The 19,167-nt window shown below is 36.4% G+C and overlaps 1 protein-coding gene across 1 annotated transcript in view; it reads right to left on the bottom strand.

The window, feature by feature from the left end:
- Positions 1-18,388, bottom strand: part of HIBADH (3-hydroxyisobutyrate dehydrogenase) — a 76,696-nt gene extending 58,308 nt beyond the window's left edge. Inside the window, exons 1-3 of the mRNA XM_026843395.1 lie at positions 18,233-18,388; positions 13,172-13,281; positions 10,625-10,746 (exon numbers count right to left, since the gene is read on the bottom strand). Coding sequence (XP_026699196.1) covers positions 10,625-10,746; positions 13,172-13,281; positions 18,233-18,379 — 379 coding nt within the window. The 5' untranslated portion in view covers positions 18,380-18,388. The remainder of the gene's footprint in view (positions 1-10,624; positions 10,747-13,171; positions 13,282-18,232) is intronic.
- Between the last annotated feature and the right edge of the window lie 779 nt (positions 18,389-19,167).

Here is a 19,167-nt window from a genome sequence, read left to right as displayed (position 1 = left end):
CTGCTGTTTCTGTAAGCTTCTGTTTCCAGAGTCCAACACTAAAAATAGCAGGTTTTAGATTATATTAAAGTTTTAGCCTTCAGTGCTTATTAAATGTTACTGCCAACAAACTAAAAATAAACTAATAAAATTTAAAATGAGTTGTCTCTAAACTAGTCAAGATTGGGAATGTCTGACCTATAAATTCATTAACATCTGAAATTAGGGGGAAAAAAAGGCAAGATGGAGAAGGCTTTCAAATGCTTCAATCTGATCTAATGCTCTAGGGTTAAATAAACTTTTGGTATCTGCTGCTATAATTATACTCGTGCTTCCCTTCTCCCTCTTGTTAATAAAACAGAAGACAAAATACAAAAAGCAGTTTTATTACTTGTTTGTCCAATTAGTAATCTGCATGAACTACCTGAAAAAAAAAGACACCAAAATGAGTACACAAGAAGCTGCCAAACCACATATATTCTCCCCACTTTGTTTTCCATCAAGTAACTTTTTCTTGTGAGTAATTCAATAGCAAAGGAAAAAACAACTATTGTACTTCACTGCTTCTTGCACAATGTGATGAAAGAACTGACTCGGTAACTTGTTTTCTATTTTCAGCTGTATTATTTGGTCTAGTAAAAGCTTCTACCTCTCTGTACACAATTTCCCTTCTTTGTATTCTTAAACCACGATGTAAAAGAACACTGGTACTGTGTTACTATGATTAGTACTGAAACATTATAGATAAGTATTAGTCGTGTGGCAAGAATTTAATTAGCATAATAATACAGTACTATGGCAAGAATTTATGACTAAAAAAGAGTTGAAATTCCTCTGTGGTTCAGCATTCAGAAGCAAGGGAAAACAGCAACTCACACCACTTTAGACTCCAAGGATTACTGCACTCAAGCAGTAATTTACACACATCCCACAAGAAATGGCAGAGCCATAGGAAATGCCATTCTTAACCACACAGGGTTACATTTGACTGACAACTGCATTCGGCCTGTCTTTTTCCAATTAAGTTCCATCTGTTTCCACATTTGGACTGGTTGGCTTGAGGCCTCTCAACAGAACATCCACTGTATGTTATTGCATCCACCCCCCAAAAAACTTTCACTGCCAGAAGCCAGGGGATGCTTCCTCAAAGGATGTAACTGGCTAGGGGCAGGCGAGATGTATGGGTGGGTGGGTGGGAGGGAGTAAGCACTGGGAGCAATCTGAAAAGGCATGGTTTTAGTAACTTTGACACATCCAAGGAAGGGTTAAGTACCTTAAAAATAAAATAAAAAGCACCGTTTTTCTTTCATTATATAGTCTGACCAAAAAGCTTCTGAAACCAAAATTAAATAGTGTGTTCCCGTCCACTCCCCAACATATACACGCTAAAATAAATAATGGCCAAACTGATTTAAATGAAATTCTGTAGAAGAATTTGTGCTTGGATGAAAATGGCACATTTGAGCCTGAAGCAAAAGTAAAACCGCCAAGTTATAAACCTCTCAAAGGGAAGGTTTATAATGGAAATGCCAACAGACCCTTAACTATAGTGGAGCTGTTAGGTGCCAGCATATAAATAATTTTAGTTTTTGTGGTCACTTACGATAAATTAGATACAGTGCAAGTGGAAACAGTAGGGTTCTGATTCAGTAAACAGTAACAGCCAAGAGTGCATGTTTGGATTTTTAGACAAGTATAGCATAGATTTGATGCTGGCTCTGAGATGAAGTCTATAAGGTAAGTTTGGACTTTTTAAAGTAGTAAGCAAGTCATATTCTGAATTCTTGAGGGCTTGTAAAATAAAAACTCCTTAACAAGCTTTGCTGCCTACTGTTTCAATCTTCTAAGAATCCTTTAACCCAGTTACCAAAAAATTCTCCATTTAAGATTGGTATAATTGTCTACTAAGTAAAACAACAAACTAAGTAATTGCACACAGTCACATTTAGCATTAAGAATTGCTAAGCATACTAATACAGTGGGGGAAAAGTGCCAGCACCCAAACACTAACAGATTAATCACCACCTTCTTTATTAGGTGTGCTAGTCGCTGCATCACTAATAGAAATACCTTCTTCCAGTCCAGTTTGTTCTAGCACATGAATAATATATTCAGGTGATCAGGTGTGTTCATTTTGGCCCTGGGAGGCATTTATTGCATTGTTTAACAGCAGTCAAGCCCCACGCCTTGGCACAACACGTTGAGGTAGTGAGAGATGCTGTTAGTGCTCTCTGCAGGAACTTCCACCTTGGACAGGGTGAGAGCCCTCAGAGGCAGCCAGGATTCAGGCTGAGTCTGCTAAGAGGATGCTCCATCTCAGGAAACTGCTGTGTGCCAAATTCACATCAGCTTCTCATTTAGCGCTTCCACTACAAAGCCTTCCCCCTGCTGCAGCATCACCCCTAACTCCCCACTAATACAAAGTCTAAGATGAGTATCTGCAGAAATAGGAAAGCTATGCACACTCTTAGTTTACTCTAACTAGAGCGCTATGACAGGGTTTCACATGGTGGTAATGCTACTGAAAATTCCTTTCTCTAATTGTCCTCCAACTTTTAAAAGAGAGAGGAAATCTCTGTTCTTCTAGTATGCTTGATGTAAAATGCCTTACTCAAGACAAAAAAGCATTTAGTTGCTCCCAAATCATGCTTTCTGGGAAATAGTTTAATTGGAAAAATGTTGGACATCAGAAATCAACCAATTTGAAGAGCTATACCCATACAGATTATCTACAATTTACTTTTATATTGATTTCTGAAAAGTCATAATTTTAGGCAAAAGAAATCTAACACAAATGAAACACAAGTAGTACACTCCTCAGCCAGAGCTAAAAGTCAGCGTGACTTTCTCTGTACTCCCAATGGCAAATATACTAAGCCATGAGCTACACATTCCCACCATACATTCTCAGAAAGCAAAGCAAACACAAACTGAAAACAAAATGACAGCAAAAATGTGTTGCTTCTGACTGCATATTGCTAAACTATATAGTTGCTCAGTAACTAGTATCTTACACCGTTTGCAGCAACTCAAATAAAGAAAATGGGTAATAATTACGTGTCAAATTAGTATTGTTGCCAATGACCTAAACTACACGTTAAAAAACCCCATTAGTTTACCAATGGTTAAACAACATAAAGGGATACTATCAAATCATTATGTGGATTTATTTAAAATATGTAGAAGGTTTTAATAAAGTGTTACACAGTGTTTCACACTTCCCCCTCCCTTTTTCCCTCTCCCCCTCTCCCCCCAATTTTACTGCAGACAATTTAACGTTCTTCCACAATACAGAATAATTAAAATACAACTGCTTACAGAACCAGGAACAGAAACCGAGGGGTCAGCATTTGGGTAACATTTCCATGTGTTACTCTGTTCCTGTCAAATCACCCTTTAACTCTTCTTATGAACAGATATAGGTTAAAGCTGTCTAAGGTCTAGGAAATTCCACACACTGTGTCCCAGTGAAACTACAGAAATGAAAATAATAACTAAGTTTTAAGGGTTAAAGTTGTAGGTCAAATACAGTGCAGTAAGTAATTTTGTTTTCACTTCAGGTCCTATGTTGTGCTTGGCAAGAAAAGAACTGTAGTTAAAAATTCTTTCTTCAGATCTGGAACTGCACGATTCTCTTCTGTCCTCTGCATTTCAGTATATCAAAGCGGTGAGCCAACAGGACAAATACTGTAGGACAAACTGAAAGGTGAATGTTTACACAGTTTCTATGCTCACAGCTGAATTCTAAATGCTTATCAACAGTAAAAGGCAATACTGTTTCTCTTATGCTTTTATTCATATAAATCATGGGGTTTTAAATGTGGTTGGAGAAGAAAGAGTTAGAAAATCTTGATATTTTTATGTGCGCTCTGTGGATTAACCAGGGGCAGTCCTTCTAAGGAATAAAGCTCAAGCCATTGAATCGTCTCACAACAGGCAACATTACAGTAAACACTATAAACATGAAATAATTTTCAGGTATTTGTTTAAAGCACAGAGGCAGTACTTCTTCTAGAACATTCTCCCCTTTTTTACTAGCACAAAATAAGAGACTTAATCAAAACACAAAGATGTCCACCAGTACAAGAGAACTTTCTGCAAAGAACCATGGCTAGAATGGCTCCAGATTGTCAAATAATATCATCACACATAAATCCCATTCTTGCCCAACTCATCACCATGACTTCAAAAAGGAAATCAGTATACTAGTAACCCAGAATACTAGCACCATCCAGAAGGGGGTCAATATCAGCTTTCATTCCTACCGATCCTGGATTCAGCCATTTAGGGGATCAACAAACAATTTACTTTCAAAGGCCTGCACTACAGGACAAGAGCAGTTGTCCCTGCCTGCAAAGTTTCCTCCATCCGGGCTTTTTTTCTTTTACTCCTTTAAAATGGTTTAAGTGTTTAATGGGCTTATGAAAGAGTCGTCTTCAACACAGAGTAGTTTGCACAAATGTGTTCTAAGACTTTGGTTTGGGTACATAGGATGCTAATGTTTCTTCTCATGTGTCTAGGATAAGAGCTGCAATCTCCCTTGAATAAGAGACAAAATAAATGTGTAATTCTAAGTCATCAGTGGCTCAATCCATTTAAGTAAGTCAGGTTTCCCTGGACTTTTTTTTTTTTTTTTAAAGAACAGGAGTTGCACCCACAAACTGAAAAAGTCTGTTTAAGGCAACACTGAATTGCAAAAGCAATGACTTTGCATTAAGATTCAGAATAAGCTGCTGTTTCTCCAGTGGCACCTCCAGTGGTTTGTAGCTGGTGAGGACTGTCCCCACACTGAGAGCTGCTGTGCAGGCACAGTGTACTCCCAGTTCTGCTCTGTGGTGCGCCCTCCAATTTGTACTTCTGCTCTGGTGTGCATGGTGCTGGGCTTGATGCTGACACCCACAGTTAGCATAGTAAGGAATTAGGACTCAGAAGAAGTCAAGAGGTTATTAAGGTCTGGTGCTTATCATCCCCACTGTCCTAAGCACAGTAGTCACGCTAGGTTTTTTGAAAAATACACACTTTGAACAAGAGGCTCCATTTAAAGATCAAAAATGGAAAAAAAGAAGCCTATGAACATTTAAAACCAAAACAAATGTTGTAGAAAGCTTCAAAGTTATCACTGCATTCCAGAAACATTTCCAAATACAACCTGCAACTCTTTAACTTTATAAGTTCTCTAGAAGAAGCAACCAAAATTCAAAAAATTAAATTAATTTTTATTCCCTAGAATTTATGACAGGCTGAAATTTGAAAGTCTTTCTTACTCTGTATCTCAGAACACTCGACAAGATGAGCCAGATACCAGCATTAAAGTAACCATAAACAAACAGGGCAGCTATAAGGAATGGGGTAACAGCTCACATATAGCCATGGATAATAGAACCAGCTTTCCTGAGAAAAGGAATGTTGGGTCTAATTCTGCAGTTATCCCTTACTCTTTTTCAAAGAGTGCCACAGGGATTTTTAACTTCCATCTGGACAGTTTTCCTTTAACTGTTTTTGAACACCATGTGTGAGAACACAACAGAGTTGTAGACATTAGAGATGGAAAAGACCTATTAGATCATACAGCCATCCTCCTGCCAGTTAAAGATTTTTCCCTGAAGAATAGTTCCTAGCACTTTGCCCAGTACAGTTTAAAGCATGTCAAGATACTTGGCTTCAACCATCTCCTTTAGAAAATTATTCCACAGTGTACGAAGAATATCATTAGGAAGTTTTTCCTGGTAGACACAGCATGCATTTTTCTCTCCTTAATAATTTCCAGCCTATTATTCCTGCTTATATCCCATTGGGCCAGCCTGAATAACTCATCTTTACACCTTTGAAGAAATGGAGACAGATATGTTTCCCTACACATCGGTCACTAGTTGGCCAGACTACACACAGTTTTATAGCCAAAATATACACTATACTTTAATAAAATCAGTCATTCCACCCTTTTAGTCATTGTAGGATCATTGTCTCCACCCCGGTGAACATTTTTAGATGATACTCTCAACAAATCTGTTTATACTTCCTTGTCTTCTGCTACCTTTTGCATTCTCCATAAAATAAAATAGAAAGCATAACAGACTCACAGAAGAAAAATACCCTTGCAAAGTCAGCACATCAGTAACTGTACTATCTAACTCTTCTGTAACAGCAGCTGCTGCCAACATCATGATTTCTGCATAGGGTTTATACTTCCTCCCCAGTGTCAAAATACGAATTTTGCCAATGTGTAACATTTTAAAGATCTTCATTCCTTTCCATCTTCTCTCCAACAAATGCAGTCTATTAAACTAGGTTTATTTTGACAAACATAAGTATTGTTAAATAGTTTAAAACATATATTATCAGGAATCAGAAGCTTTTTAAGTATCTCAGATTTCAAAGTATTTCTTTGTTCTCATTTCAGCTTCCTTAAATCACTTCACCTCATTCTTCCCTTTTTTGTTATTAGTTACTTCCTGCATTACTTTTACCTCATTTAAATTTCAGAATAACTAAATAACATTTTTCATACTACCTTTAACATTAAGGTTGTACACTGTAATTTCTACTACCATCCCTAGATCACAAACTTTGCAAAAAAATGAGTATGATCAGATGGACTCATCAAAAATGTAAACAGAGGAATCAAGAAACGTCAGGAAAGAAAAGATTAGGCAAGACGTGGCGTGACTGAGGCAAAGCAGCAGCAGAAGTGAGGTGAGAATGCCATGTTCAGTATTAGGAACACAGAGAACATTGTAGCCATTCTGAGTACACGCATTCAGGCTTTAAAAATAAAGCATCAGAGCATAAATCCGGAAATAACAATGAAGAAGATACTGCTATGTCTTTAGATCTTTTCCTCACCAACAAGAACACCTGCTATTGAGGGAGACAGGTCAGAATTATTAGTTCTAAATTCATGAACCTGATTCATCTTGACAGTGTTTCAAGGATACTAACAGATATTCCAATCACTGCATTAGCAGGCCAAAAAGCCAAGATCAAACAAAACCTCTATACCACTGAATACAGGATATTCCTTATTTCATGCCTTCTGTTTATTTAAAAAGTACATGATCTCTCACATTAGAGATGTTGAATCAACCAACCAACTCTTCCACTCCCATGAAGTCATACGATTGCATTTCTCTAAAAATGCACAAAGCGAAAGAAACAAAGCAGATGCAACCTATGAAAGCCAGTTAAAAAGCAGCTCTATGAAGACTCTCCAACAAGAGAGGTCTATTAAACCGGCTTTATTCTGGCAAACATATTGATGATGCTACCTTATTACAATAGAACTTACAAGCTAAGAGATGCAATGTTTGAACTACTCATTACTAGATTTTATTATTTAGTCTAGTCTTAAAACATCTTTCAGACACGAAACATTAGTGTGCACAGTCATAGTCTAAACTCTTCTGCAAGTCCCTCTCCTCTGCTTTCCTTGGAAATGACACTGCACTAAACCTTCAATGTTCAAGTAAGAGAAACACATTCACCAATTATTGTTTGGCTTATTTAATCTCTGCTATCAGTGTGATTGTGCCATTGAAATACATTCACATCTTTTTGTGAAATTCCAGTAAGATGCAGTACAATATATTTCAAGTAGAAGAGGAGCTGATAAAATATCAAGAGTCAGTGGAAGCAAAAAAGATCTGAAAAGGTAGTATCTGAACACTAAAAATGTTTACAGTGCAAAGTATCACATCAGAAATAAAAAACACATTATACCCACTGTACTTTAGACAATGCAGATCTTGTATACTGAATTAAAAAGAGAGATATGTTACAGCAGCAATAGTGAAAACACTAGTAAAATCTGCTCTGAATTGCAAGGTGACAATCTGTATCATACTTTTAGTGAAATCAGTGGGAGGACAAATGACACAATTCTTAAAAGCTAAATTTAGATCCCTTACTCAGCCAGTAGTGTCTTCAGTGCCAACAGAAGTCAGTTTTAAATATGCTTCTGTGATAATGTGTGCTTTAAAAGCCTTTTATACATACAAAGATGCAGAATCCAATCTTTGGAAAAAAAAAAATAAATTACTCCTCTAGTAATTTAAAAACAAAACCAAAAACCCACAGATTTTGAAGATGTTTCCTCATTTGTCAAATATTCACAAAGAGTTCACAAATCAGGGCAGCACCAGGAACTGTGACACAACTTTCTCATGTGGAACTGCAGGAGATCCTAATCCCAGGGTAAAGCAATTGCTATCTCTAGACAGCATTAGCAGCATAGTCTGCATGCAGTTACTGGGATTAGAAATATTTTCCAAATTCAGTTAATACAAAGTAACACTATAGTAACTTGGTGAATCAACTTTCACTTAATGGGTTCTGACTGTAAACTGCAAGTAAATGCTGTAGGCCAGTTGTATGAAGAAGGCGGCACAACTACATTGGCGCATGGGCCCATCTTGAAAAGATCAAGGGAAAGAATCTTTCAGGGTTAAGGCTGCAAATAAAACACTAAAATCTGTCAATAATGATAGGCCTTAAGATTCTTAATTTGCAGTGTCAGGACAGGATTAAAACCACCACTATTTCTCCATAATTTACAGACCATGTAATTTTCAAAATATTTAGTTTGCAAAATAACTTGTTCACGGTGCAGATGAACATTAACATCCATCAGGCAACACCCAAATACCTAGAAACACAAGTGAAATTGTCTGCCAATAACAGCTAATAAACAGACAGATCTAAAGATGACAGTTCAGGCATGCTGCTTTCTCTTCCTCCTCACTGCATCCCACAAACGCCCTCCCTCACACTCCTGCCAAGTCTATTGCATTGCACAGCAACAGGATAATGCCTGCCAATTTCTAGAGCTGAACATACTTCTCCATTTAGTGTTTTGTCTGAAGGCCAACAATGCAGTCAGGACATACAAAAATACCCCAAAAAAAGCATAACATTAAAGCTTTTTCCAACATACTTCTTCACATTTCTAGCAACTGCCCACTTAAGCATGGTTTGTACAGAGTGCTCCTTGGCATTCACAAACATGTACTAGAAAGCTAAGTCTTACTTCTTTCTTCCTATTTCAGAATATCACTCAATCTGTAACTGACACTAAACACCAAATAATTTGTATTCAGATAAACCACTAACACCAAAAAAGCCATTTGTATTCAGACTAGTCAGCTATATGTTATCATGCTAACCCAGTCTTGCCATTACCATTTTCTCAAGGAACAAAATCTCTAAAACAGCTAGGGTTGTTTTGGAATCAAACTTTTCTTTTCTTTCTTTCTTTGTAGTTATAGCATAGTCAACCTTAAAGCAAAAACTTACAGGTAAAACCAAATTACAGACATTTCTAAAAGGTAAATAACTCCCTCGGGTAAACAACATATTCGGGGGAAAGGGATCAAAGAGAACCACATAGAAGATATCAGAATTGCCCAACTGTTAAGTAGAAGGCCATGCTGTGCTTAGAAAAGTATCAGATAGATATAAAATCCACCCACAACACACTTTTTTCCCTGTGATTTTACTCCCAGGATGACAACCTGTCTAACTTTATAAAAGAAGACTAATATTTTGGCTGGGAAACAAGAATATTGTCTTCCCCATTATTTCTTTCAATATTGCCTACCTGGTTCTTCCTACTTCCTGTTCACATTACAGTTTGGATGAAAATTTTGGCCTCTACTGGGTAGCCAAATCCTACCTTAGTTTTCAGTTGAAAACTTAATGATGGTTAGTTGACAGTTAATTTTAGTTTCTCACCAACACTCATCCTCAAGATCCGAAATTCAGCCTATGCTCTTTCTAGCTTGTGCATTTTACCTTTTACAAATTCTGTAAGGCCAAATTCTCTCCTACCCTTTGGATTTTTATTCTTTTTCAGGTATAACTATCTGAATTACCTCATTAAATACAGGAAAATAAAGAATTCTCACAACACCACTTACATTAATTTTTAGAGTGGATTGTAAAAAACCCAAGATTTTCCCACATAAAATGAGTTTTCCTCACCTTCTAATTCTAGGGGTTCTGGAGAAGAATTCAACGACACTAACCATCAGCTATGGTTTTGCTTACAAAACATTAATTTTATGCTTCTGCTCTCCTTATTCCACAAAATTAAGGACCCTGCTCTACATTATTTCTTACAAGAGATTAAATACTCAGAGATCAACAGTTAACAACTTCAAGAATAGAGAATTATCACCCATATACTTCAACTCTTATAAAACCAGAGGAAAGCTCTGTTTTTTCTTGACAATGAAACCCTTTATTCCCCCCTTCATTCTCTCCTTTTAATTAATGAAAAAGCAGCAGAACTGCTTAATGGTAACCAGTCTTTCTCTAACAGAAAGAAATGGATGGAGACTGAAGAGATGTGAATACCTGCATAAAAATACAACTTTATGAAAGAAATTAAAAGGACCACTGTACCATATCACGTGAAAGTTCAGTTTCTCCAGGTCTAACACAAAAGCATATTCATAAAACCTACAAATATTCCTAAAATAACATACATTACATTCATGTAACGGAACAACAACAAAAAAAACCCCAACAACCCACTGTACATATAGCAAAGAAAAGCAACACGTACCAACAAGAGTACAAACTGGTGGCTGAGATTGCAAACAAAGAGACAGCATGTCCAATATGAGGCAAACTGTTAATGAAGACTTACCTCCAGAAACTGGAGCATCCATGAAAACAGCTCCCATTTTTTCAACTGCTTTGGCTAACTCTTTTGAAACTGCAGGGTCTATAGTACTGGAATCTATTAGCAATGAGCCCTTCTTCACTTTCCTAAAATAAAGATTTATTATTATTATTATTTTTACACACGACATCTGCAGCTATTATCATGGCACTGGCTTTCCTCAGCATGATATATGTATGGACACTTCTTGGTACCCTAATAAACACAAAGTTTTAAACTCTATTGAGCAAGATTTGCTCAGTATTTATACTGCTGAGTATGCATACTGCACAGTTTTGAATGATTCAAACCACAATAAACACAAAAAAGGATGTTCTACCTAAACGCTATTATAAAAAAAATTACACAAAAAGTGTGCACTAGAAAACCTGGCATCACTGAGCAGTATATCACATACAGATCACCTAAGATGCATTCTAAGCAACTGAACTAAATGTTGATACAGCCTAAAATTTCATATATAACAATACAATTTCCTTTCTATATATATACAATCTTAAATTCTTAACAGAATAGCTTGATTGCATTCTTTTAATCATTGCTCCAACTTATTCTACATAAAGATCATAACTAACACCACAAATGCCCACTGCAGATTTAAAGCGAAGAGTGGAGAAAAATGTTTTCTCACTGATAGCTAGTAAATTTAGGCAGAAGAATTGTATCCCAAATTATAGAACACAAAAAATTGTGTATGTGTTTAAAAAAATTCAATTAAAGTAAAATTTTTTTAATGCCCTCAACTATAAAAATTTTATTTTTATCCCTCTTTCCATTAATTTGCACCGTGATTTCATGTCCACTGGACCAGCAAATACCAAGAAATGAAACAATGTCATGTTTCAGTCATAAAAAGGTGAGTAATTTAAAGCTACACAACAGATTAAGAGCTTCGCTGCACCTTGCGTACTATTGGCAGTACAATTAATTTAATTGAATCAAATTACCTAGATGCTGGAAATAGCCTCTCTATACACCCATACTGATGTGAACCCCACTGTAGCTTCAGACTCAAACAGTGCCACATACACAGAACTTGTCCTTTTTCACAGAAGGGATGAGCAGCTGCAGTTAGTTTGAACACACGCAAACGAAAAACAGTGTGGCAGATACAGTACTACATCATCTCCTCATGTTCAGAACAAGGAGCAGTGGCACAAGGCTCCTCAGTTACACAGCATGATGACTAAGTTAACCCTTAAACAGTCCAGAGTATCAGTATTTCCTTCCATAAAACTTAAAAAGCTTCAGAAAATGATCAGTCAAATCAGTCACCAAGGACCAGGTCACTCAGAGTCACAATTAACCACTACTGTCAAATTACATTTCCTTCTTTTGAACACAGAGGCTGAGCAACTGCAGCAGCACCAGACTGCTTTCCACATTCTTTGTTCCCTGCAGTATTTTCCACATCTAGCTACTCAAAAGATTAACTGGCTGTATTATATCAGTCAGTACTGCAAATCTGTCTTCAAAACACCGCCATCCTGGGTACAGTTCTGCAGCTGTTTGCCCAGCTTTGTGGGACTGATACAATTATCCTTCCCTGAAGGATCTAAGCTATGGCTACTTAGATCTGTCCAGTCCTACTTTGTGATGAATTAAACTATGGACAGTAAGGGAAGGAAGCAACTATTATTTCCTACTGCAAGAAGAATAGAAAACCATCTCCATTTCATTTTCTTATCACTGCACCTTAATATTGCCTACAATCAATAGCTAAAAAAACCCATCACTGGTTTTAGACAATCCACTGTACTATTTCCTTCTGTATATTTCTTCCTTTACATTATTAACCTGCATAGCAGTAAGATCTTACATGATCCTTAGATGTACTGAGTAGCCTCAGCCAGCCTGCCAGGAGCAGTGCACATGTGGCCAGAAGAGCCTTTAAATTTGGCAAGTCCAAAACCTCTGGGTATTAGAATTCTGCGAACTATGGATTTTAGGCTCAGTGGAAAACCCTCTGCAAAAGTTAAAAAACGCCAGTGTTTCGCATTAAGCAAACTCTTTAAATATTTTCTTGTATAATAAACAGAAAATAAGAGTAGAAATCAATGAAGCCTTGCCAGACATCTTGTGTTAATGCACTTTAATACCATGAGACACAATGGCATCTCTTCAGAACATTTAATTTATAGGATTTCAAGTTAAAGTATTTGAGCAAATAATTGCTGCAAGCAAATATACTTGACTTTAATACATTACATTATGGTAAAAGAAACATTCAGCTGCGAAGGTAGATAATAAGTCAGTTAAGTTGCCTCAAATTCACATCAATTATTATTCTACTGAAAATAAAATTAAAACTTTAGCCAAAAGCCATTCAAAAGCAAGCATGGTTTGAGAGAACTTATGTAATCAGAAATATCAAGAGTGACAAAACAGAGAACATCAAGTTACGTGCCCTGAAGGCACAGCAAGAGTTAGAGCAACAGCAATCATTTGACAAACAACATAATACATCCTTAAGTAGGAATGGGAATTCTCCAAAATACAAAAAATTCTTACTTTAGAATTCCATTTGCTCCTGTGTAAACTTCTTTTGCATTGGGACTAGAAGGCAGCATGGTAATAATTCTGTCTGCTCTTTCTGCTACATCTGCTGGGGAATCCATAACCTTTTAAAGAAAAAAAAAAAAAAAATTAGCTTACGCTTCCTGAAAAAGAGATGCTAGATATGTTTGCTGAGTTTGTCTTTAGTATTTGCAGGTCACTGGTCACAACTAAGCTAGGCAAAAAAGTAGAACACAAGAAAAACTTCTGTCCTAATGGAAATGTTGATTAATTGGATCCAGTAACAGAAAAATTTCAAAAATTTAAAAGGATGACCTATCATGGTAGTTCCTCCAGAATATCCGTCAGTGGGGATGCTTGCATCCCATCAACCCATTCATGAATCTTCAATTCACTATAAACTATGCATCTATACAAAATATCACTCTACAATGTTTCTAAGGAGGGACAAAATGAAGGATCACAAAAATCTCACTTTTTTCCTTGTCTTATACACGACCTTTGGAAGAGAAGAAGACTGAGGAAGAAAAATAACTAATTAATGCACCTCTGAGCCTCATCTTAAAAAAAAAAAATCAGATAAACTAACTGGAGTTTCCCACAATATTACAGTTGGCATTTTAAAAAAGGAAAATTATCAGCTCAAGCATCCTTCACCAAAAAGATCTGAATAAGTTTCAAAATATATTGTTAGGTATTGGTTGTTTAATAAATATACCTAACTTGAAAGGTGTAGTACCTTCCCCAGCTCATTTTCAGAGGCAGGCAGTATGGTATTTAAGATACATAAACAACAAGTGAAATACTGACAGATAGAAGTAGTGAGTTTTACCCAGAAGGCATTTGCCACTAAGGTTTTTGTCCAATACTAGTTTTAAATAATTCACTTCTTTAAAAAATGCATTGTTAATACATTCATAGCTCAGGGAAAACAGCAAGAAAAAACACAGCTTGTTCTTTTATCTTTAGCCTATGAGGATCAAATCTGATTTCACTCATTCAGGTAGTTTTACTGAAAGGAATTAGGTTCCAAGCAGGAAGAAAGATGAGCAAAAAGTAGATTTTGTCTGTGGATAGGGCTTGTAGTATTTATTTTCCAGTTATTGTTCCTGAATGATGAACAGTAACCTTAATATTACAATGATCTATTCTGCTAGATAAATTATATGCCTTGGGTTTTTAAACCTTAAGAAATGTCTTAAACAAAATTTTATATGTAATTCTTCCTCAGTGTGAATCAGAATTTCCATATCACATGGCTTTAGGGTTAAAGAAATTGCAGTTTAACACACCTACCTGAAAATTTGGTTCCTTTGCATAATGTAGACAAATCAACAAACTGATGACCTCATTTCACTATTCCTTATCTATTTATAACTACACATATTTGTAACCATTTTTGTTAGTTTTGATACCAAAGGCCCTTATGTAAATATACTTTTTATATACAATGCATTTATAAGGTCTCAGCATCAAAGAAAGCATGTTATATATCCATTTGTAAGAAATGCTGAATAACATCTTGACGGACTTGTGGGATACAGCACGAGAGACTTCTTAATTTCTATTTGACATAAGTATAAGAAAGGAATACTGTATATATTCACTGAACAAAACTCTCAGAGAAGAAGTAAAGAAACTGGGATAGATGGAACTTAGAAACATGCAGGTTTTATTTTGAAAGAATAAGTTAATACTACACAAAACATCTGGTATACCCCACACTTATAAAAGGAAACATACCCTAGTCTAAAGAACAAAGGTTAGGAGGAATAAATGAGGCAATTATAAGCAGAAAAGCTTCTATATCTGATTAGTTAATTTTATGACTTGCTTCCTTGGAGGCCAGAGAGCCTAGCTCTTTATATAGGAGCATGACAGCTTTGTCTTTAGTTCTGAGTATCTCTGGTTTGGTTCAGTCCCAATGTGTACTATTAGAGGAGTGAGGAAGTGTGTAATTGGAACATGAATTTATATATGTCTTCTTATTTGAAAGTCTCATTTCCAGTATTCTTAGAGGTTTGCAAGTTATCAGCTCTGTGTCCTATTTTCATCTTTCAACCAGAAGTTGAAAAACATACCAGATTGGGCACACAATTTAAAAACTGCATCAGCCTCACATTTGCACTTGGCTATGTAGATAAGATATAGCTGGTTTTTGGTCACAGATTAATCTTAATCACTTAGATAAAAAAAACCTCTTAATCACACAGATATATATAAGACATAGTACAGTAGTCATCTATGCAGAAATTAATTTGTTCTAGCCATGTTTTTCAAAATACTATCATGCCTGAAAAAAATGAGATTACACATGTACACAGACTGGGACAGTATTTCCACAACCACACAAAGGGAAATAATTTTGCTACCTTGAAGTAAATAGCACAAAAAGTGGGAAATCAAGTGGGAATTGTCATTCTTCGCTTTTTGGTACTGTTAACAAACATGATTAATAATCCCTGAGAAAACCCACCTACCTGGTTCGACAGGCAGCACACAAAACTTCTTTTTTATTTGGGACTTTCTATCTCAGAAAAAGTTGAATGATTTGAAAGTTATTAAGAAACATTAAGCATTTCAAATCATTAAGGATATGTGTGTAACTTTAAAAAAACATACCAAATACTAACTTCTGATTACTAATATAGACTATCCTGGCTCAGAGTATTAGTAGCCCACCAAGTTCTGTACTTATTTTGATATTCTGATACTTGCCAGCTCAAGCAAACTTTTGCAGTATGCAGCTGGATGGGGGAGATTTTTCTTCATACTGGTCATTGGTATATGCCCTTCAATACACACATCTGTTTATGTTTGCTACACAATGCTTCCCTATTTTTGTCTTTATATTTATGATAGGTCAATCAATAATTCTGCTTGCCTGAAATGCCATTCTTACTGAATACACTGAAGAAAGCTCTATTTCTATGCTGCTTTATGTATCGTATTACTTCAGTAACGCTCTCAAACTTCCAAATCTGAGGTAAGATTTAAAGATATGTAAACTGAAGAAAAGTAACTGTGACACATATGCACTCTGCTGTGTGAGAAAGAAGGCGATAACTATAAGGAAGGGAAAGACAGTAGAGTGTGGAGGTTGTCTACTTGCTTACAGCACTGTTCAGTATTGTCCCTTGTTTGTAGCCTTGCAACTTTCTCCAAGTTTCACCCCAAGTGGTTCCATATGCTTCTGTTCAGCCAGTTTTCCCTTACTATTCACCATCAGCAGGCAGGTGGCTGCCTCCTGACACACATCACCTCCCAGTTCTTTATTTCAGAGGCTAAAGAAAGTGGAGTCACAGAAAATGCAGACTTATGATCAAACATCCCTCATTCTACATATACCTTGGTAGTAGCACTGAGTTTAAACAATGGACATTTGACAACATTTACTGTCTCTTGGGGAGCATCTTTTCACCTCTGTAACACTCCTGATGGCTTTACTCTACCAGCCAGACCAAAGAGAAAGCAGCCCTTGGAGCCCAATGTTCCTTCTAAAGCAGTTTCTACAAGGCCCCCTGGACCCACAAGTTTCCAAGTCCTGAAAAAATGTTGGAGTAGGATTTACACCTATAGATCAAAAGAGGAAGTTATGTTCACATATTTTCTTTAAGTGTGTTTTACTTGTATTTAAGCCTACCCGTGTATTCTCTTAGTGATTTATGATCTTAAAACATACTTTTGGCTTTATTTTTAAAAGCATTACCGTTTACCTTTAATATCATGTTAAGTTTTGCAGTAGATGCCAAGGATTCTATTATTATGGCAATAAGCTATCCAAATGGGCAGCCACAGCAAAGAGATCCCAGTGCAGAACATGAACTAAAAATACAACCAATTGTTCAATACAGATTTCCTCTCCATTTGCCCAGCCTCTTACTCAAGACAGGTCTGGTTCATGCCTGAGGGTCTCAGCTGTTTTAACAAAATAAAAACAGTAGCTAGGAAAAGAAGCTGAAAAGTTTACTCTCTCACTTAAGGCCAAGATTCTGTAATTATACAAGGGGAGCTGCAATTAATTATCAACAGGTGCACTTTATCATTTTATCTTTCAGGAATCTTGATGTTACCTCATTATTTAAAACAACTGCAATTAGCTCCATCAGTTTAGACTTTCAAGGCATACAGTACCTCTGCCTAGATCTACTTACAATTTCCTTGCCACTGCTGGAAAGTTCCCTCCTATCCTCTACACTGTCACATCAGAGTATTATTTTTGCACTGATTTCTCCCTACTTGAGTACAATCTTTTGTTTCAGTGTTTTATGCACCTATCCATCCACTCACAACTATACAGCTTTGAAATACGTAAAAAAAATTCAAATATGTTTCAGATGCTTAGAAATGACCCAACCATCTGAGAGAGTGAATGGGTTTCTGGGTGTATTAATGGATCAACAAAAGCAATAGCACTGACTGGAACAGGGCCAAGATTTTGCAGGGTATATGGCAGGAAGGTAAACCTCCTTAATGTGATCAATTTCCTTCCCTCCTTTTTCCTTTCCATTCCTTCCTCTTCTCTCACCATAACCTCCCTCACCTCCAAGAGAATAAGCACTTAAATAATTAGATTTTTCCCCTACCCCTGAGGACTGCACCTTGAAGCAGCAGGAAAGCTCATATCTCCCCATAACCCTTACAGCTATGACAGCAGGAATTTTTAACTAGGGTCATTTAACCTGAAAAGGTCAAAGTAGGAACCAGATGAAAAGCAGCCCACTGGCCATCTAGACCTGGGGGAGGAGGAAGCAGGAGAAAGAAAGAGGTGAAAGAACAGACCATCAACCTACTCTCATAAAAACGGGGAAAAAACAACAGCTAGAGAAGTTCAACAAGGTAGCAATTCTGGCTAACAGCATGAAAATTACTTGGGGTAGAATCATGTCTTTGCTCCAAGTGAAACCTGTCAGATTCAGATTGTATTCACTATGTGTTTTAGCTTCAGCTGTGTTCTTAACCAAGAAAAAAATCTCGATTATTTAATTGCATTGCATGCAAGAATCATTCAACACATACAGTTATTGTTGGAATAAAGGAAGTTTATTACTATACCTGAGCACCCAAGTCTTGAAATTCTTTGCAAGCTTCTGGGAACACATCATATGCAATAACTGGATATCCATGTTTTACCAGGTTTTTTGCCATTGGATTTCCCATGTTACCCAGCCCAATGAATCCAACTGGGGTTTTGGAAGCCATTGCCCTAGAACACACTGATTTCAAAACAATAAATATAAATATATTTGTATTTTAGAGTAATGTGCAATAATGACGTAACAAAAGCTAGCATGTTTTATTTGATTTAAACAACTTCATGCTTAAAAATGGTGGAAATGTGGATCCCATCCTATGTAATTTAAACCATAAATTACAGCTCACACTGGGCCACAAATACCATCCCAGAATTATTTTTTTACATATCAAAGAGGAATATTTTAATTAGGAAAATGTGGGTGTTTCAAAAAGTATAGTAATAATCAAAATTCAGCAACATCCCTGAAAGCTAAGGTCTGAGAAGAGCTCATACACTAAAGACTTAAATTATTTTGGCTTGTGTTTAAATCCTAAACTAGATATGCAAAATTAGGTATATTTTAGAGACTCCTTATTTGCAACTTTGGTTGCAGCCTTGTGATACAGCACCTGTTCTCTAGAAATGGACTGAGGCTGCCACTTTATTTCATGCAGCCCCTCACAGACAATAACTACTTCTGATCCTGCACTCAGATATAAGCCACTAACTTGAAGGTGAAAGTCTCCATAATGAATCACTGCAAATCCTTTGAGTCGTTTAACCACAGTTTAAAAGCAAATACTGAAAATTAGAAACAAACTATAGTATAAATACAAAATTACGAAGTCTACAGGAATAACCCTTGTATTGTATTTGCTGTACTACCAAGACAGAACTATAAAGCTTAACCTACAATTATACTGCAGAAAACACTACAGTTTCAGTCAGTTACTTTTTACATGTAGTTAGCAAG

Source organism: Athene cunicularia (assembly GCF_003259725.1).
Source record: "Athene cunicularia isolate RWA chromosome 2 unlocalized genomic scaffold, athCun1 chr2_part1, whole genome shotgun sequence".
Taxonomy (NCBI): domain Eukaryota; kingdom Metazoa; phylum Chordata; class Aves; order Strigiformes; family Strigidae; genus Athene; species Athene cunicularia.
This window is presented reverse-complemented; position numbering and strand designations above follow the sequence as displayed.